This window comes from Erinaceus europaeus, chromosome 8 (genome assembly GCF_950295315.1).
Source record: "Erinaceus europaeus chromosome 8, mEriEur2.1, whole genome shotgun sequence".
Lineage (NCBI taxonomy): Eukaryota > Metazoa > Chordata > Mammalia > Eulipotyphla > Erinaceidae > Erinaceus > Erinaceus europaeus.
In genome coordinates, this window is record NC_080169.1 from 112,534,587 (window position 1) to 112,554,555 (window position 19,969).

General features: G+C 46.6%; 1 protein-coding gene across 6 annotated transcripts in view; it reads right to left on the minus strand.

The window, feature by feature from the left end:
- Nucleotides 1-19,969, minus strand: part of SLC37A3 (solute carrier family 37 member 3) — a 77,215-nt gene that overhangs the window by 42,552 nt on the left and 14,694 nt on the right. For 5 of the 6 annotated variants that reach the window (XM_060196688.1, XM_060196690.1, XM_060196686.1 and 2 more), the window contains exons 5-8: nucleotides 13,349-13,441; nucleotides 10,699-10,782; nucleotides 8,708-8,853; nucleotides 8,015-8,111 (exon numbers count right to left, since the gene is read on the minus strand). In XM_060196688.1, the coding sequence (XP_060052671.1) occupies nucleotides 8,015-8,111; nucleotides 8,708-8,853; nucleotides 10,699-10,782; nucleotides 13,349-13,441 (420 nt within the window). The remainder of the gene's footprint in view (nucleotides 1-8,014; nucleotides 8,112-8,707; nucleotides 8,854-10,698; nucleotides 10,783-13,348; nucleotides 13,442-19,969) is intronic. The other variant, XM_060196691.1, reaches the window with a different exon arrangement.

The window sequence follows — 19,969 nt, forward strand, 5'->3', positions numbered from 1 at the left end:
AGCATGAGTTCCTGAGTTCGATCCCTGGTATTGCTTGTGTCAAAGTGATGTTGTGGTGTTCTCTTTCTCTCTCACTTTCTCTCTCATGTTAATAAATAAAATCTTTTTTTATATTTATTTATTTATTTATTTATTCCCTTTTGTTGTCCTTGTTGTTTTATTATTGTAGTTTTTTTTTTTTCCCCTCCTCCAGGGTTATTGCTGGGCTCGGTGCCTGCACCATGAATCCACCGCTCCTGGAGGCCATTTTTTCCCCCCTTTTGTTGCCCTTGTTGTAACTTCATTGTGGTTATTATTATTGCCCTTGTTGATGCAATTCGTTGTTGGATAGGACAGAGAGAAATGGAGAGAGGAGGGGAAGACAGAGAAGGGGAGAGAAAGATAGACACCTGCAGACCTGCTTCACCGCCTGTGAAGCGATTCCCCTGCAGGTGGGGAGCCGGGGGCTCGAACCGGGATCCTTACGCCGGTCCCTGCGCTTTGCGCCACATGCGCTTAACCCACTGCGCCACCGCCCGACCCCCATTATTGTAGTTATTATTGTCGTCGTTGTTGGATAGGACAGAGAGAAATGGAGAGAGCTGGGGGAAGACAGAGAGGGGGAGAGAAAGACAGACACTTGCAGACCTGCTTCACCGCTTGTGAAGTGACTCCCCTGCAGGTGGGGACAGCCCGACTCCCAAAATCTTTTTTTTTTAATTGGTTGTTGTAGCCCAGGAGGCAGTAAAGTGGATCAAGTATTGGACTCTCAAGCACGAAGTCCTAAGTTTGATCCCCAGCATCGTGTGCCGGAGTGATGCTCTGGTTCTTTCTTTCCCTCCTCCTCCTCTTCCTCCTCCTCCTCTTCCTTCTCTTTCACTAATAAATAAATAAATCCTTTTAAGCAATGGTCATTAAAGTCTCCTAGGCACTGAGTGGAAACTGTTAAAATCAGGACAAGCTCTGAAAATCTCATTCCTTTCACCACACAGCCTCTGCCTGAGGGATTTCTCATTACACAGAACGGTGGGAGGCAGGGCCAGGGAGACAGCTCGGTATCAGAGCCCAAGACATGTGGCCTAAGGCCTCCCAGGTCCTAGGTTTCATCCCTAGCACTGCCATATGCCAGAGTACAGTAGTGCTTCAGTCTCCCCCTCATAAAATAACTTTTTATTTTATTTATTATTAGATAAAGACAGAGAAAAACTGAAAGGGGATGGGGAGAGACAGAGAGACACCTGCAGCCCTGCTTCACCACTTGTAAGCTTTCCCCCCTGCAGGTGGGGACCAGGCTCTTAGACTTAGGTCCTTATGCATTGTAATGTGTGTGCTTAGCAAGGTGTGCCATTGCCCGGCCCCCACATAATAACATTTTAAAAGATATTTTGAAAGGGGCTGGCAGGACAGTTCACCTGAGTCGCACACCTGCTTTGTCATGCACACAACCCGTGTCTGAGCCCAACCCCAATTGCACTAGAGGAAGCTGTGCTGCTGTGTTCTTGTTCTCTCTCTCTCTCTCTCTCTCTCTCTCTCTCTCTCTCTCCCTTTCTCTCTCTCCCACTCCTTCCCTCCTTCCTCCCTCCCCCCCTCTCTCCATCTGTCTCTAACTGAAAAAGTCAACCCAGAGCAGTGAAACCTCAGTGAGGACAAAACAACAGCAACAAATATTTTTTTAAGTCTCACAGGGCTCAGAGATGACTTAGCAGGTAGAGGGTGTCTTAGTGTGTGGGAGGACCCGAGTTCAAAGCCGAGACCCACGTGGTCAGCACCAAGGGAACTCCTGGGATGATGGAACACAGCTCTGGGGTCACTTACCTTCTCACCTCTGTCTCTCCTTTCCCTACTCTCCAAGCATATAGAATAATAAAGTAAAGGTGAGGGGCAGTGGTACTGTTCATGCCCAAGGTCCTTGGTTCATTCACACATTTTTTAAAAAAAAAGCAACTGGGCATTGGCACAGCCGGGTGAACACACATTACCATGTGCAAGGACCCAGGTTCACGCCCCTGGTCCAAACCTGCAGGGGGACAGAGCTGGCTTTGATTGAGTTGAGAACAGAACTTGATGTGAGCTGACAGTGGTAACTTGAACACATCAGTGACAAAAACTCAAGAGCTGTTTCCCAAAGTCAAGTCTGGGAGCCCATAGGAGAAGCCCCAATTCCCATCTGAGCCCGTCAGCAGGAGGCAGGCGCGGAGCGGCGAGGCCTGGGGCTGTGAATATAGGCCAGCACTCGGAGCAGCTGACCTGAAATAGACCAAGAGGCCTCAGGGACCAAACACTCGGTGAACTCTTTAAAAATTTACCTGCTCCCAAGAAGAGAAGTGGACTTTCAATTATTCAGCTTCTGAGCAGAAAAGACAGTCCCAGGTGCCAGGCACCAGAAAGTAGAGCATCTGCTGTACAAGCTGTCCCTCCGCCCCTTCATCCACACCGCAGGCTTGAGGTTCCTAACAGATCGCGCTGCCTTGGATTTTTCCTTTCAGAGGTTTAGGCACAGACGAGGAAGGCTGGAGACAGCTCACCGGGCAGAGTGCCGGCCCTGCTGAGCGCTGAAGCCATGCTGGAGCCACACCACCACGAGGGAGCTTAGGTGCTTTGGTCTCTCTCCCACTCCCCACAAAGGGCAACATATGCGGCCGTACAAATATATGTTCTTTCATTCTTCACTTTACATAAGTGGCTAGGCGGTGGTGGTTCAGTGGTAGGATTCTCACCTGCCACGAATGGCAGCCCTCAGCACAGCTTTGCAACCTGTTTCTCTTATTTAAGAGTTATTTTATGGAGCTGTGTGGCGGTGCATCTGGTTGAGTGCACACACTACTATGTACAAGGACCCAGCCCCCAGTCAAACCTCACGAGTGGTGAAGCAGTGCTGCAGGTACCGTTCTCTCTCCCTCCCTCCCCTCTCAACTTCTCTGAGTTTATCACATAAAAAGAAAGAGTGCCAGTCTAGCTTCGCAGGCGGGAGAGAGATGACCAGGGACTCTTGGCTGAGTGGGACGCAGTTCAGTCTTTATTGATGAGGAATGCAGTGAAAGCTCTCTAATCTAATCTTCCTTCATTCGAAAACCCTGTCCTTTATATCTCCTGAGGCGGAAGTGTCAGGTCCGAAGAGGATATTGGAAGAGGATGTTGGTAGGACAGGGGGTGGGGAGAAGGAAAAAGCCCGGGAACCAGTGGGGATTAAACAGTGGAAAACAGGATGTGACTAGGAGAGGGGCAGAGTGGAGAGAGAGCATGAACCAGTGGGGATTAAACCAGTGTGAACAAAACAATGATTATGTAAATAGACCACGGCGTTAAGCAATGCAACAGAAGGGGTCTTAGAAGCAGAATTTAGAAGCAGACCAACAAAGAGGAAGAAAGAGAGAGAGAGAGAAAGAAAAGAAAACAAAAAAGGAGTCAGGCAGTGGCGCAGCAGGTTAAGCGCATGTGGCGCAAAGCACAAGGACCGGTGGAAGGATCCTGGTTCAAACCCCCGGCTCCCCACCTGCAGGGGAGTCGCTGCACAAGCAGTGAAGCAGGTCTGCAGGTGTCTTTCTCTCCCCCTCTCTGTCTTCTCTTCATTTCTCTCTGTCCTATCCAACAATGACATCAGTAACAACAACAATAATAATAACTACGACAATAAAACAAGGGCAACAAGAGGGAATAAATAAATAAATTATTTTTTTAAAAAACTGTGAAAAAAAAAAAAGAAAGAAAAGACAAAAGCCACTAAGAACAGTAGATTCACTGTGCAGGCACCAAATCCCAGTAATGACCCTGGTGGGGGAAAGAAAAAAAAAGTTATTTTATAAAAGACTAGAGCAGGGGCTGAGCGGTGGTACACCTGGTAGAGAGCACCTGTTAAAATGCTCAAGGACCCGGGTTCAAGCCTCAGTCCCCATCTATGGGAGTCCTAGGGAGAAGCTTCACACACAAATGGTGAAGGGATGCTGGTGTCTTTCTCCCTACCTTACCCTTCCTCTCAATTTCTCTTTCCATCTGAACTAAATAAATAGGTAGGTAGGTAGATAGATAGATAGATAGATAGATAGATAGATAGATAGATAAAATATTTAAAAAGAGCAAAAAAACCAGAGTACTGTTACGTTATATGAAACATCAGGACTCAGACCCCAGGCTTCAGGAATTGAGATGAGCCCCATGCCAACCCCTTGCAGGGTCAGCCGCCTCTCCTGATCACAGGCCTTTTGGGCACTTCCTCGTCAACACAAGCAGTTATCTAACTGGATCCTGCCCAATCTGATAAGTGTAGTTCCCACCTCCTCCCCCTCTTCCTCCCTTGTTTTTCTCAGAGCAGCTTCAATCTGCCTGGCCCTGCCCCCGGCTAACACTGACCCCCAGAGGCCGGCTCTGCTCACTTCGAGCCAGAGCTCCAGGCCCCCCCACCCCTGCAGCCCAGGGCCACTTAGAGGAGGGAGCTCAGTAATATTTGCTGGGTGAATGAAATGTTATTCACGTAGGATTTCTCTTCAAATGAGATGTCACTGCCATTTCCTTCTCAGGAACACCTTCAAATCCTTTGTCTTTTCTTTTTTTTTTTTAAGTATTTTATTTATTTTTGAGAGAGATTCAGAGAGAGAGAAAGACACAGAGATAAACACCAGAGCACTGCACAGCTCTGGCTTATTGTGGTGCACGGGACTGAACCTGGGACTTCGGAGTCCCAGGCACGAGAGTCTCTTTGCATAACCATTATGCTATCTACCCCTGCCCCAAATCCTTTATCCTATCGTCTGTGTCTTACTGCTGATTATATATATACACATATATATACACACACTCACACACATATTAGGGAGATTCATTCTGTACGTGTCACACAGTTACAAATTCGTTCCCCCAACTGATAAGTCAGTCTTTGGACTTATGTAAATATTATTTCCCCCATAAAGAATTTTTATAGGTTTGAGCTTATCAAGAGTTTGCCTGCTTTTATTTATTTTTGATGTGGTCCCAGAGAATGAAGCAGGATCTTGGATGGGTATAAGATCCAACCCACTTTTATTTTATTTTATTACTTATTCATTTTTACCAGAGCACTGCTCAGTTCTGCCTTATAGTGGAACAGGAGATTGAACCTGAAACCTTAGAGCCTCAGGTAGGAAAGCATCTTTGCATAACCTTTATGCTTTCTACCCCACCCTCTAATCCTAAAAAAAAAAAAAGAATGTATTCATCAGGAACAAATATTCTCAATCTGACATGATAGACCTTAAAATAAAATTTGGAGCTGGGTGGTGGCGCACCTGGTTAAGCGCACATGTTACAGTGCATAAAGACCTGGGTTCATGCCCCTGGTCCCCACCTGCAGGGGGAAAGCTTCACGAGTGGTGTAGTGCTGCAGGTGTCTCTCTGTCTCTCTCTACCTCCCCCTTCCACTTAATTTCTGGCTATATCTATCCCATAAATAAATAAAGATTAAAAAAATTTTAAAAAGAGAGTGGCTGAGCAAGTTGTGGTATATATACACAATGGAATACTACTCAGCTGTAAAAAATGGTGACTTCACTGTTTTCAGCCAATCTTGGATGGACCTTGAAAAACTCATGTTGAGTGAATTAAGTCAGAAACAGAAGGATGAATATGGGATGATCTCACTCTCAGGCAGAAGTTGAAAAACAAGATCAGGGGGAGTCGGGCGTAGCTCAGTGGGTTAAGCGCAGGTGGCACAAAGCACAAAGATTGACATAAGGATCCCGGTTCGAGCCCCCGGCTCTCCACCTGCAGGGGAGTCGCTTCACAGGTGGTGAAGCAGGTCCGCAGGTGTCTTTCTTTCCACCTCTCTGTCTTCCCCTCCTCTCTCCATTTCTCTCTGTCCTATCCAACAACGATGACATCAGTAACAACAACAACGATAAACAACAAGGGCAACAAAAGGGAAAATAAATAAATAAATGTAAAAAGAAAGAAAACAAGATCAGAAAAGAAAACACAAGTAGAACCTGAAATGGAATTGGCATATCGCACCAAAGTAAAAGACTCTGGGGTGGGTGGGTGGGGAGAATACCGGTCCATGAAGGATGATAAATGACATAGTGGGGGTTGTATTGTTAAATGGGAAACTGGGGAATGTTATGCATGTACAAACTATTGTATTTACTATTGAATATAAAACATTAATTCCCCAATAAAGAAATAAATTTTTAAAAAAATTTAAAAAAGAAAATTTAGGATCAGTCAACCAAGAGGTCTTAGCGATTATTCATCTACGTGCCCAATGAGAGGCCATCTAAATACATCAAACATCTACTGAAAGGGCTACAACAATATATTAACAGCAACACAGTCATAGTAGGAGATTTCAACACCCCTTGGATGTTAGACCAGAAACTATCAAATATTTAGAGGAAAATATTGGCAGAACTCTTTTCTGCATAAATTTTAAAGACATCTTCAATGAAACAAATCCAATTACAAAGAAGACTAAATCAAAAATAAACCAACGGAACAACATCAAATTGAAAAGCTTCTGCACAGCAAAAAAAAAACCACCACCCAAATAGAATGGAAGAAGATCTTTACATGCCATATATCAAACTAGAGGCTAAAAACCAAAATATAGATAGAAAGAGCTCGCCAAACTCAGCAACAAGAAAACAAATGACCCCACCCAAAAATGGAGAGAGGACATGAACAGAATATTCACCACAGAAGGAAGCCAAAAGGCTGAGAAACATATGAAAAAATGCTCCAAGTCATTGTCAGAGAAATGCAAATAAAGACAACAATGAGATACCACTTCACTCCTGTGAGAATGCCTTATGCCAGAAAAGGTAACAATAGCTAATGCTGGAGAGGTTGTGGGGACAAGGGGACCCTCTTACACTGCTGGTAGGAATGTCAACTGGTCAAACCCTGTGGAGAGCAGTCTGGAGAACTCTCAGAAGGCTAGAAATGGACCTACCCTATGACCCTGCAATTCCTCTCCTGGGAATATATCCTAAGGAACAAAATATACTCATCCAAAAAGATTTGTGTACGCCTATGCTCATAGCAGCACAATTTGTAATAGCCAAAACCTGGAAGCAACTCAGGTGTTCAACAACAGATGAGTGGCTAAGCAAGTTGTGGTCTATATACACAATGGAATACTACTCAGCTATTAAAAATGGTGATTTCACCGTTTTCAGCCCATCTTGGATGGAGCTTGAAAAATTCATGTTAAGTGAAATAAGTCAGAAACAGAAGGATGAGTATGGGATGATCTCACTCACAGAAAGAAAACTGAAAAGCAAGATCAGAAGGGAAAACTCTAAGCAGAACTTGGACTGGAGTTGGTGTATTGCACCAAAGTAAAAGACTCTGGGGTGGGGGGAGGGTTCAACATGGGAAGAGGAGGACCTAGTGGGTTGAAGTGTTATGTGGAAACCTGGGAGATGTTATGCATGTACAAACTATTGTATTTACTGTCAACTGTAAAACATTAATCCCCCAATAAAGAAATTTTAAAATACATTTATCAATGAGAGTGATTATTAGAGTATCACTCTGGCACATGCAGCACCAGGGATCGAACATGAGACTTCTGGTGTGCAAGTTGAGCGTTGTACCTGTTAGACCACTTCCTGGTCACTCAAACCAATCCTATTTTTATTTAGTTCATTTTTTAGTATTTATTTATTTATGAAGTGGTAGGAGGATCACTGCATCACTTCAGCACATGTGAAGAGGGCACTGAATTCAGGACTTCATGCTTGACAGTCCAACACTGTATACAGTGCACCACTTCCTGGACCATCCCAATCCTTTTTATAGTCTATATTCTTGAAAGAAAGGGAGAGGGAAAGACACGCAAAGGGACTATTCCACCATCCATGAAAAGCCCTTTGGAGCTACCCATGGTTCTCCTGTGCGGAGCAGGGGGTGAACGCAGGACCTCTGACAGGGTAAAGCATGTGCTCTACCCACTGGCAGAGCCCCTCAAATCTGCCCACCTTAATACAAGCCTGCCTCACTCAAAAGTGTTTTTCTCTCAAAAGGTGAGATTTAACTTTACACTCAAGAAAAATCGAGAAAGACTTACCTCATAACCATACTGCAGAACAGAAGAAGCCAAGCAGGCACCCAGAATATTGCCCACAGAGGCACAGGCACTCCAGAGACCAAAGATAACACCTCGTCTGAGGGGGGGAGGCAGAAGACAACAAACAGAATCAGAGGGAATTCTGGGACAGCTCTCCTACAAAACTGCCCACACGGCACAGGCTCACACAACAAAGAATCAACATTCTAGATTAAGATTTTTTTTTTTTCGCCTCCAGGGTTACTGCTGGGGCTTGGTGCCTGCACTACAAATCCATTGCTCCTGGCAGCCATCTTTTTCCCATTGCTGTCGTTGTTGCTGTTATTACTGTTGTTGCAGCTATTGTTGTTGCTGCTGGATAGGACAGAGAGAAACTGAGAGAGGAGGGGAAGACAGAGAGGGGAAGAGAAAAAGACAGACACCTACAGACCTGCTTCACCACCTGTAATTTAAATTATAATAATTTAATTTAAATAATAATTTAAATTATATTTATGAGAGAGAGACCACTGCGCACTCAGCTCCGGCATGTGCAGCACCAGGGCAGACCTTGAACCACATGCAAGACCCAGCACACGTGAGCTGAGCTCTCACCACGGGCAGATGTGGGAAGAATCCAGGTTCACCTGGCAGCTGTGTCACCTCTGAACAATCAGGTCTGAAAATGCCTTGGGGGGAAGGGGGTGCACGTACCCGGCTTTCCCAAACCAATTGCCCATGACGGCGACCACGCAGGGCCAGCCCGTGGACTGCAGCAGGCCGTTGGCGATCCACAGGCAGCAGTACAACGCCGTGCTGTACAAGCGCAGCCACTCGGTCAGCGTGCCAAACACGAACACCTGGGGGGAAGCAACGGACACGTCAGGTGCCAAGATGGCTCAGGAAAGGTTGGCCCACCACGCTGGGCCTTCTTCGTGAGGAGACAAACACCCAGGGGCCACAGCTCCCCCTGTGGAGGGCACATCTTTCCCTGACTGAGGCACCATGGATAGCACTGGACAAACTCCACGGATGGTGGAGCGGTGCAGCAGGCTCCCTCCTCTCACTCATTCACTAGCTCTCCCTCTTTGCCTCTAAAGAATAAAAATCAAGCCCGGGAAGCTACTCACTGCAATTGCATTTCCTTGAGCATTCCCTAGCACATCAAAAAACAAGCAGCCGGGGGTCAGGCGGTAGCACAGCAGGTTAAGTACACATGGCGCAAAGGACCAGTATAAGGATCCCAGTTCAAGCCCCCGGCTCCCCACCTGCGGGGGAGGCGCTTCACAGGCAGTGAAGCAGGTCTGCAGGTGTCTATCTTTCTCTCCCCTTCTGTCTTTCCCTCCTCTCTCCATTTCTCTCTGTCCTATCCAAAAACAATGACATCAATGGCAACGATAACAATAACCACAACAACAATAAAACAACCAGGGTAACCAAAGGAAGAAATGGCCTCCAGGAGCAGTGGATTCGTGGTGGTGCAGGCACCGAGCCCAGCAATAACCCCGAAGGCAAAAAAAACAAACCTTCCAGCCATGACATCATCTCCCCAGACAATAACTTGGGTCCACCTGCATATCAGAGGTCAGGCTCAGGCAAAAAACTAGTATAGTCAAGGGCTCTTTAGAATATACCTAAAATAGACCTACTACCTATTTCCAAAAGCTACCTCAAATCTTCATCTGCAATATTCTTGCCTTTAGGTTCATGATTAGTCAACAATTTGTTTGGCTCTATATGTTAACTCTGTTTTCAGTCACCAGGTTCCAGTGCTACCATGATGCTAACTGGACTTCCCTGGGCAGACAATCCACCAATGTGTCCTGGAGCTCTGCTTCCCCAGAGCCCTTCCTCACTAGGGAAAGAGAAACAAAAGTTGGGAGTATGGATCGACCAGTCAACACCCATGTTCAACGGGGAAGCAATTACACAGAAGCCAGACCTTCCACCTTCTGCATCCCACAATGGCCTTGGGTCCATACTCCCAGAGGGATAAAGAATAAATGCTTCATATATACATTAAAAGATGTGTTTATTCTCTAATGATAGAGAGAGCCAGAACATCGCTCTGACACATGCAATGCTGGGAACTGAACTGGGGACCTCATGCATTTATGATCAGAACTCGAACTGCCATATCACCTACCACTAAAAAAGTTTTCTATTTTTCCCCCTTTTTCATTCTCTCATATATATATTATTTTCCTTTTATGTTGCCCCTGTTGTTTTTTACTGTTGTGGTGGTGATTATTGTTGATACTGATGTCGTCGTTGTTAGACAGGACAGAGAGAAATGGAGAGGGGAGGGGAAGACAGAAAGGGGGAGAGGAAGATAGACACCTGCAGACCTGCTTCACCGCCTGTGAAGCGACTCCCCTACAGGTGAGGAGCCAGGGGCTCGAACCAGGATCCTTATGATGGTCCTTGCGCTTCGTGCCATGTGCGCTTAACCCGCTGTGCCACCGCCCGACTCCCTGTTCTCTTGACCAAAGGACTGCTCAGCTCTAGCACCTCAAGCCTGAGAATCTGTTGCATTGACCATTCTGGTGTCACTCCAGCCCAGATTAAAACAAAAAAAAAGTTCTTCAACAAAAGCCGCTCCTAACCAAAACAGGCACCCAAGAAACGGGAGAAGGAACACCTTCTTTTGCTCTCTTAGCTGGCACACTTGGATTCTAAACACCTGGCGGACCCCCAGCACTTACCACCACGGCCGACGAGCACATGCCGAATGACAGCACCCACCGCAGGTTCAGCCGGTCTCCCACGATGCCGCTGATGAAAAGGCCCTGGAGAGAAAAAGCGCCAGCCTCACACCTCTGAGGACAAAGTCGCCTGAGTGAGAGGCACAGCAAAGCCAGTGAGGCTGACAAACTCCAGGTGTCCTTAAAGTGAACTGCTCTCTGGCCTGACCAGCTGTTAAGTTTTCCAAATGCTTCATGAACTGACACGGGGCTTCAGCATTGCTTTCAAATTTACTTATTTGATAGGACAGAGAGAGAGAGAAAGAGGTGAAGAGGAGATAGAGAGGGAAAGAAACAGAGACACCTGCAGACCTGCTTCACTGCTCATGAAGCTTCCCCCCTGCAGGTAGACACCCAGGGCTTGAACTCAGGCCATTGCATATGATAATGCGTGTGCTCAGCTGGGTGCAGAACCACTCAGCCCTAAACTCTGTTCTGTCAACACCAGGACATGGATGTCATCCCAAACCTGGGTTCCACTTGACTCCCTACCTATCTAAAACCAGTCATTTAAAAAAAAAAAAAAATTCAGGGGCCAGGTGGTAGCACACCCGATTAAGCACACACACTCAATGCACAAGGACCCAGGTTCAAGGCCCTGGTCCCCACATACAGAGAGAAAGCTTTGTGACTGGTGAAGCAGGTCTGTCTGCAGGTATCTGTTTCTCTCCCTCTCTACCTCCTCTTCACCTCTCAAGTCATTCCCATGGCCTTAGGCCATATCGGACTCAATTATATTTCAGACGAGGGGAACAGTTTATTCTGTGTTGCTCCAAATGCTTGCAAAGTGGCTGGGGTGGAGGGGGAGTCACGGAAAGAAACAGACACCAAACACAACTGTGAGCACCTATCTTTTCTCTCCTAGATCAACAGAATCCTGTAGAGAGCTGTCAAAATCACAACTCCACTGAAGAGAAAGCTAAATGTAAAAAAGAAAGGCTATGAGGGCCAAGAGATGGCCTCCTCAGGCAGCAGCACTTCACCATGTGGGAACCAGCCATGACTCAAGGTCCCAGACACCACATGGGAGCGTGACACCAGGGAAGCTTCTCTGTGTGGAGCAGCACTGTGGTGTCTTTCATCCTTTCTCTGTCTCTCTATCCCCCACATAAAAAGACAGGAAGGGTTGTACCCCTCCTACCTTATATTTTTGTTCATTAATCCTTTCTTAAATAAAAAATTTAAAAAAAAAAGACAGGAAGGAAGGAAAGAGGAAGGAAGGAAGGAAGGAAGGAAGGAAGGAAGGAAGGAAGGAAAGGAGGAAAAAAGAAGAGTCTGCCAGAAGCAGTGGAGTCCTGCAGGCATGAAATCCCAGAACGGCATAAAGATCACACACTGGCAGGGTTGTAGCTTAGTGGTAGAGAGTATGCTTTCCATGTGTGAGGGACTGGGTTCAATCCCCAGCAGCTCCTTCAAAAACTACCCCCCTCCTGAAAAATTCTCAAAAAGAGACTGAAAGAGAAGCACTGGAGGAGAGCTCAGCCAAAGATGAGAACCAAGCACAGGGGTTCTGTACAGAAAACACTGGAGTTACGAAGCTGGGCTGAGTGGCCTGAGACTGGCTCCAACTCTCTCTCTGAATTTCTACTCTGAAGAGATTTTCCATCAGGGAAACAGTGCATCAGCAGACAGCGCACCAGACCTACATGTAAGAGATTCCAGTTTCTGTTCCCAGCATCACTGAGAGACAGAGCTGAGGCCATTCTGGTCAGAAGTAAACAAGGTATTCTAATAGCTGCTAAACAAACACCAGGAATGACTCCCGTGTTTCCTATCACCTCAAAATTCATACGTAATTTTTTTTTGGTAACTGGACCCATTTTCCATATAGGAAATCAGGTGCTGGGGAACTGGTCAGACTGCATCCCACCCCAGGATGGGTTCCAGTTGTCTCCACTGCCAGCCCCAAAGCTCACAATCAGTCACACCCAGCTGGAGCAGAGCTGCCCTATCCCAGGAGATGGGCTCAGGCACAGCTTCTGCCCTCGCAGGCCTGGGGGCTCCAGGCCACACAGCCCCCAAGTGTTCCAGCCTAAGCTCGCTGCTCCATCACCTTCCCAGACTCTAGCTAAGGCAGCTCAGCGTCACCTCTCTGCCCTCCTTGCCCTCGATCTCCACACCTGCTACTCACTCAGGAGCCCCTCTGAGCACACAATGCATGCTGGGTGGTGCACACTAAGCGCTCAGGAAGCCCATCGGTTCTGTCAGTGGATGAAAAGGTGGATTGATAGACGGATGGGTGAGTAGGTAGGTAATGGGGGATGGATGGATAGGTGGATGGGTAGGTAGGTGGGTAAAAAGATAAAGAGGAGTGGGTGAATGGGTGGGTGGATGAATGAACGGTATGTGAATGGATGGGCGGAGGAATGGAAGGCTGGCATGACTGGTGAGTGGGTGGGTAGATGAGAGGGAGTGGTGGAGGAGAGGGCTGAGTAGATAGATAGGTGGTGGGCCGCAGGATAGAAGGGACACACACACACACACACAGAGTTTCAACAAATACTCAACTCTATCGTCAACAGGTCCAAAATCCCTTACAAACTCCTTAAGGCTAAGGATGGGCTCCTCTCACACCTTTCCTTAACGTAAACCCTAGGAAGCTAGAGCTCACCACAGCATAGGAGAAGAGGAAGATGGTGTCCAGGGTCCCCAAGAACAGGGTGGCCTCCTCTGCGCTGGGGAATAGATAGTTGCTGCTCCAGATCTGCAGAGAGACACGAGGACATGTCACCTGGTGGCCAAGTCGGCACTTCCCCTCAGACGCCGCCCCCCCCCCCCCCACCGTACCTCTGCCCACGCTCACAGACACCTGGGAGGCAGAGACTAGGACACCCACAGGGTCAGGACTATATTCACACAGAAAGGCTGCTCTATCCTAGTGCACAGGCAGAGGTTGGCAAAGCTCCAGACCTTGGAGTAAACTGAAGCAGATACACCAACTGTAAAAAAAACAAGGGAGGCAGGCGATAGTGCAGCAGGTTAAGCACAGGTGGTGCGAAGGGCAAGAACCAGCGTAAAGATCCTAGTTTGAGCCCCCGGCTCCCCACCTGCAGGGGATTTGCTTCATAGGTGATGAAGCAGGTCTGCAGGTGTCTATCTTTCTCTCCCCCTCTCTGTTTTCCCTTCCTCTCTCCAATTCTCTGTCCTAACAACGATGATATTAATAAAAACAATAATAACTACAACAACAATTAAAAAACAACAAGGGCAACAAAAGGGAAAATAAATAAACAAATGTAAATGTAAAAAAAAAATGGGATCAGGCAGTGGCACATCGGGTTAAGCACACTTAGTACAAAGCGCAAGGACCTGTGTGAGGATCCCGGTTCAAGCCCCCAGCTCCCCACCTGCGGGGGGGGGTCACTTTGCAAGTGGTGAAGCAGGTCTGCAGATGTCTTTCTATTCCCCTCTCCTCTCCGTTTCTCTCTGTCCTATCCAACAACAAGAACAATGGGGAAAAATGGCCGCCAGGAACAGCGGATTTGTGGTGCAGGCACCGAGCCCCAGTGATGACCCTAAAGGCAAAACAAAGACAAACAAATGAACAAACAAACAAGCAAAATCCTCATCTTGGATGGGACTGGAAGGAATCATGTTAAGTAAGGTAAGTCAAAAAGAGAAGGATGAATATGGGATAGCCCACCAGTGTGTCCTGGAACCCCACCTCTCCGGAGCTCTACTCCACTAGGGAAAGGTAGAGGCAGGCTGGGGGGTATGAGTCAATCTGTCAACACCCTTACCCAGTGGAGAAGCCATTACAGAAGCCAGACCTCTGACCTTCTGCACCCCATAGAGATCTTTGGTCTATACTCACAGAGGGATAAAGAATGAGCAAGCTTCCAGTGGAGGGGGTGGGATATGGCATGCAGGTAGGAGAAGTTGTGTGCATGGTGCCCCTCTTATCCCACAAGCTTGTCAATCATTATTAAATCACTAGTAATAATAATAAAGAGAAGCTGAAAAATAAGAAAACGCAAAGCAGAACTCGGACTAGGTTTGATGTATTGCATTAAAGTAAAAGCTTGGTATACAAACTATTGTATGTACTGTTGAATACAAAACATTAATTCCCCAATAAGGAAATTTAAAAAGTAAAATAAAAAAATAAAGTAAAAGCTTGGGGTGGGGTGTCAGGTCCCAGAACATGATGGCAGAGGAGGATCTAGAGGGGGTTGAACTGTTACATGGAAAACTGAGAAATGTTACTATTGACTGCAAACCGTTAATACCAATTTAAAAAACAAACAAAAAAAACAAACAAAAAACCATGAGGCTGGGTGGTGACGCATCTGGTTGATCGCACACCTTACATTGTGCAAGGACCCAGGTTCAAGCCACTGGTTTCCACCTGCAAGGTGGAAGCTTCTTGAGTGGTGAAGCAGTGCTGCAGGTATCTCTGTCTCTTACTCCCTGTCGATCTCCCCCATCCCTCTTAACTTCTCTTGTTTCTATCCAAAATTAAAAATCAAAGAAAAGAAAAAGAAAGAAAAAAAAGCCCTCAATTTCCGTGGCGCAGGAGGTGACTTGCAAGCATGAAGTCTTGAATTTGATTCCTGGCATCATATGTATTTGGTTTTCTCTCACACATGTGAATAAATAAATATTTCATTAAAAAAACAGATTTCATGGGGAGGCCAGGTGGTGGCTAAGCACGCACACTACCAAGTGCAAGGACCCAGGTTCAAGCTCCCACTTCCCACCTGCCAGGGGTGGGGGAGACTTTGCAGTGGTGAAGCAGTACAGCAGGTCTTTCTCTGTCTCTCCCTCCCCTCCCCTCTCGATTTCTGACTGACTAGCCAATAAAAGATAATTAAAACTTTTCTAAATAAATAAAGAGTTAGACTTCAGGGCCGGGTGGTGGCATACCTGGTTGAGCGCACGTATTACCATGCATAAGGACCCAATTTCAAGCAGCCCCCTGGTCCCCACCTGCAGGGGGGAAGCTTTGCAAGTGGTGATGCAGGACTGTAGGTGTCACTCTGTCTCTCTCCCTCTCTATCTCCCCCTTCCCTCTTGATTTCTGACAGTCTCTATCCAATAAATAAATAAATAAATAAAGATTTAGATTTCATTTGGTTGCTTAAAAGATCATCTTGAGTGCGGGAGTAGATAGTATAATGGTTTTGCCAAGAGACTGTCAAGCCTGAGGCTCTGATGTCCCAGGTTCAATCCCCCACTCCACCATATCCCAGAGCTAAGTAGTGCTCTGGTAAAGTAGATAAATAAATAAACAAAAAGTAAATCATCCTGGGTGTGGAGGAGATAGCATAGTGGTTATGGCAAAAGACTTCCATGCCCGAGGCTCCAAGGTCCCATGTTCACTCCCCAGCACCACCATAAACCAAAGCTGAGCAGTGCTCCTGTCTGTCTCTCTCTCCCTTTCTCTGTACTCTCTCAATAAAAAATAAAGCAGGTGGGGAGTTGGGCGGTAGCGCAGCGGGTTAAGTTCACGTGGTGCAAAGCACAAGCATAAGGATCCTGGTTCAAGCCCCCGGCTCCCCACCTGCAGGGGGGGTCTCTTCACAAGCGGTGAAGCAGGTCTGCAGCTGTCTATCTTTCTCTCCCCCTCTGTCTTCCCCTCCTCTCTCCATTTCTCTCTGTCCTATCCAACTACAATGACATCAATAACAACAATAATAACTACAATAATAAAACAACAAGGGCAACAAAAGGGAAAAATAAATTTAAAAAATTAAATTAAAATAAAACAGGTGGGGAGTCGGGAGGTAGCGCAGTGGGTTAAGCACATGTGGCGCAAAGCACAAGGACAACTAGGACAACTGTAAGGATCCCGGTTCAAGCCCCCGGCTCCCCACCAGCAGGGGAGTCGCTTCGCAGGCGGCGAAGCAGGTCTGCAGGTGTCTATCTTTCTCTCCCCCTCTGTCTTCCCCTCCTCTCTCCATTTCTCTCTGTCCTATCCAACGACATCAATAACAACAACAATAACTGTAACAATAAAACAAGGGCAACAAAAGGGAATAAATAAATATTTTAAAAAATAAAGCAGGTGAATATATATTTTTAAAAATGTAGGGGACCAGTTAGTGGCATACCTGGTTAAGCGCATGTTACAATGTACAGGGACCCAGGTTCAAGCGCGCAGCCCCCACCCGTAGGGAGAAAGCTTTGAGATGGTGAAGCAGGGCTGCAGGTGCCTCTCTGTCTCTCTCCCTATCTCCCCCTTCCCTTTCGATTTCTGACTGTCTCTATCCTATCAAAAAAAAAATTAATAATAAAAATAATAAAAAGTGGCTGCTATTTCAGACTCCTTATTGCAGCTGACCATTAAGTAACTGACACTTGTGGAATCCTGAGGGAGGAGAATACTGTCCCCATTACCTGAAAAGCGACTAAAGAAATACTTCTCCCTTGTCACTATGTATCTGTGAAAGGCAAGCCCTCCTCACATACTTGAATGGATCATGTTGCATAGCTGAGGTTGCTGGTTCAGTCCCCAGCACCTCATATTCCAGAGTGTGGCTCTGGTTTCTGTGTGTATCTCATGTGAAACTCACATATGTAATAAAATCTTTAAAAAAAAAAAAAAAGCAGATGCCGGGAGTCGGGTGGTAGCACAGTGGTGTTAAGCACACGTGGCACAAAATGCAAGGACCTGCTTAAAGGATCCCAGTTTGAGCCCCCGGCTCCCCACCTGCAGGGGAGTGGCTTCACAAGCGGTGAAGCAGGTCTGCAGGTGTCTATTGTTTCTCGCCTCCTCTCTGTCTTCCCCTCCTCTCTCCATTTCTTTCTGTCCTATCCAACAACAACGACATCAATAACCACAACAATGTTAAACAACAATGGCAACAAAAGGGGAAATAAATAAATAAAATGTTAAAAAAATTTTTTTAAAAAGCAGATGCCAAAGAACAAAGTGTCAAGATAAAGTAGAAGATGTGGGTAGGGGAGATAGTGTAATGGTTATGCAAACATTCTCATGCCTGAGGCTCCCAGGCCCCAGGCTGAATCCCCCAAACCACCATAAGCCAGAGCAGTGCAATGCTCTGGTCAGTGCCAAGCTGGTTTGCCAATACTTCTGGTTCTCAAGAAGCTGCCCCACTATGCACAGGGAGGCTGAGAGCAGCTAGTGTGCAAGTGGTCTCAGATCCAAAAGCACAGAAGTGAAGGTCCCCAATCTTTGGCCACTCCAGCCTAGCAGCAGACCTAGAGGAGGAAAAGGCCTGAGCTGAGAGAATAAAGAAAGGACTAAGAGTGGTCCGGGAGGTGGCACAGTGGGTATGGCATGGCACTCTCAAGCATGAGGTCCTGAGTTCAAACCCCAGCAGCACAATTACCGGAGTGATATCTCTTTTTCTTTTTTTTCTTTTTTCTCTTTTTCCCCTCCTATCTTTCTCATTAATAAATAAGTAAAATATTAAAAAGAAAAGAAGAGAAAAGAAAAGAAAAGAAAAGGCTGAGAGTCAGCACCACCCCCATGAGGGCAGCTCCAGAAACACCACGGTCTCCAGGATAAGTCCGAGCACGCCCTCTAATTGACCCGAACAGCACAATCTAGGGGCTGGAAACACACAGGGGCAAAAGCTGTTTGAACAGGAAGGAAAGTAAGTAAACATTAAAGGCAAAAGTCACTAGTAATGTGACAGGTTTACAGCAGGGAACAGTGCAGGGCTGGAATTATCCAGTTGTTTCCTTTGTTCTTATCTCGCTTACATGGTTTGAACTCAGCACATGTTGCTATAAGAGACAGAGAGAAGTGGGAGACAGGGAGAGAGAGAGAGATGCCTACAGCACTGCTTCAGTAGTTGTATAGGTCTCCCCTGCACGTAGGGGGCTGGGTGCTTGAACCCAGGTCCCTGTGCATTGTAACGTGTGTGCACAACCAGATGCACTACTGTCCAGCTCCTATAAATATATATATATATGTTAAGGAGAGAGGGAGGGAACCAGAGCATTACTCTGGCACATGCAATGACAAGAATCAAACCAAGGGCCTTATACTTGAGTGTTCAATATTTCAACCACTTCACCACCTCCCAGGCCACTAAGCCACATCATTTCTTTTTTTTTCTTTTAATATTTATTTATTTATTCCCTTTTGTTGCCCTTGTTGTTGTAGTTATTATTGTTGTTGCTACTGATGTCGTCGTTGTTGGATAGGACAGAGAGAAATGGAGAAGGAGGTAGAGGAGGAGAAGGTAGAGAGGGGGAGAGAAAGATAGACACCTGCAGACCTGCTTCACCACCTGTGAAGGAACCCCCCTGCAGGTGGGGAACCGGGGGCTCGAACTGGGATCCTTACGGTGGTCCTTGCATTTTGTGGCATGTATGCTTAACCCGCTGCACTACCCCCCAACTCCAGTCATTTTATTTTTTAAAGTTTGATTATTTAGTAGAGAGAGGGAATCAAGGTGTCCATCACTCCTATATATGCTGTGCTGAAAAGTGAACTCAAGGTCTTAAGCATTCAAGTCCGCTCCCTGGGACTCTGAAGTGACTCGGTGTCTCCAGGGGCAGGCAGTCTGAACCCTTCTGCTGGCTTCCAGTGCCCGCCCTTGTTCAGGCGCGCTGTAGCCTTCCCACTGGCGGATTTCTCTGTCCCGGGCTGGGCAGTTCTGCCTAGGCTGCCCTGTCAGCACATTCCTCTCTTCTCCTGGGAGGCTCGGCTCCAATTCGCCAGGATGCTATCTCCTTTTCTTTTTCTTTTTTTTTTTTTTAAAGACATGTCTTTTTATTTTTAATTTGTTTTATTTGTTATTGGATAGAGATAGAAATTGAAAGAGAAGGGGGAGGTAGAGAGGAAGAGAGACAGAGAGATGCCTGCAGACCTGCTTCACCGCCCGTGAAGTGACTACCCTGCAGGTGGGAAGCCGGAGACTCGAACCGGGATCCTAACTGGTCCTTACGCTTTGCGCCACCTGCGCTCAAACCGCTATGCTACTGCCTGACTCCCTCCCCTTCTTGCCTGTCAAGTGATGCCTTTCCCTCCATTTCAGATAAAACACCACTTATACCATAGTTTTCCTCCCAGCTTCTGCTAACCTTTTGCCCCTAAATTGTGTCCCCGGTATACTGAATAGCTTCCTGTCTCAGTGCTTACTTTCCAGTTGTTTCTTTGGTTCATATCTCGCTTACGTGGCTTGAACTCAGCACATGTTGCTCAGTTCCTTTCATTGATCTTGGAGCAAATAACTTCTCTGATGATCTTTGGGGCCAGACTTCCTCTTCTCTAGCACGTTCACACTCTATTTAATTTTTTGTCACATATTTTGAG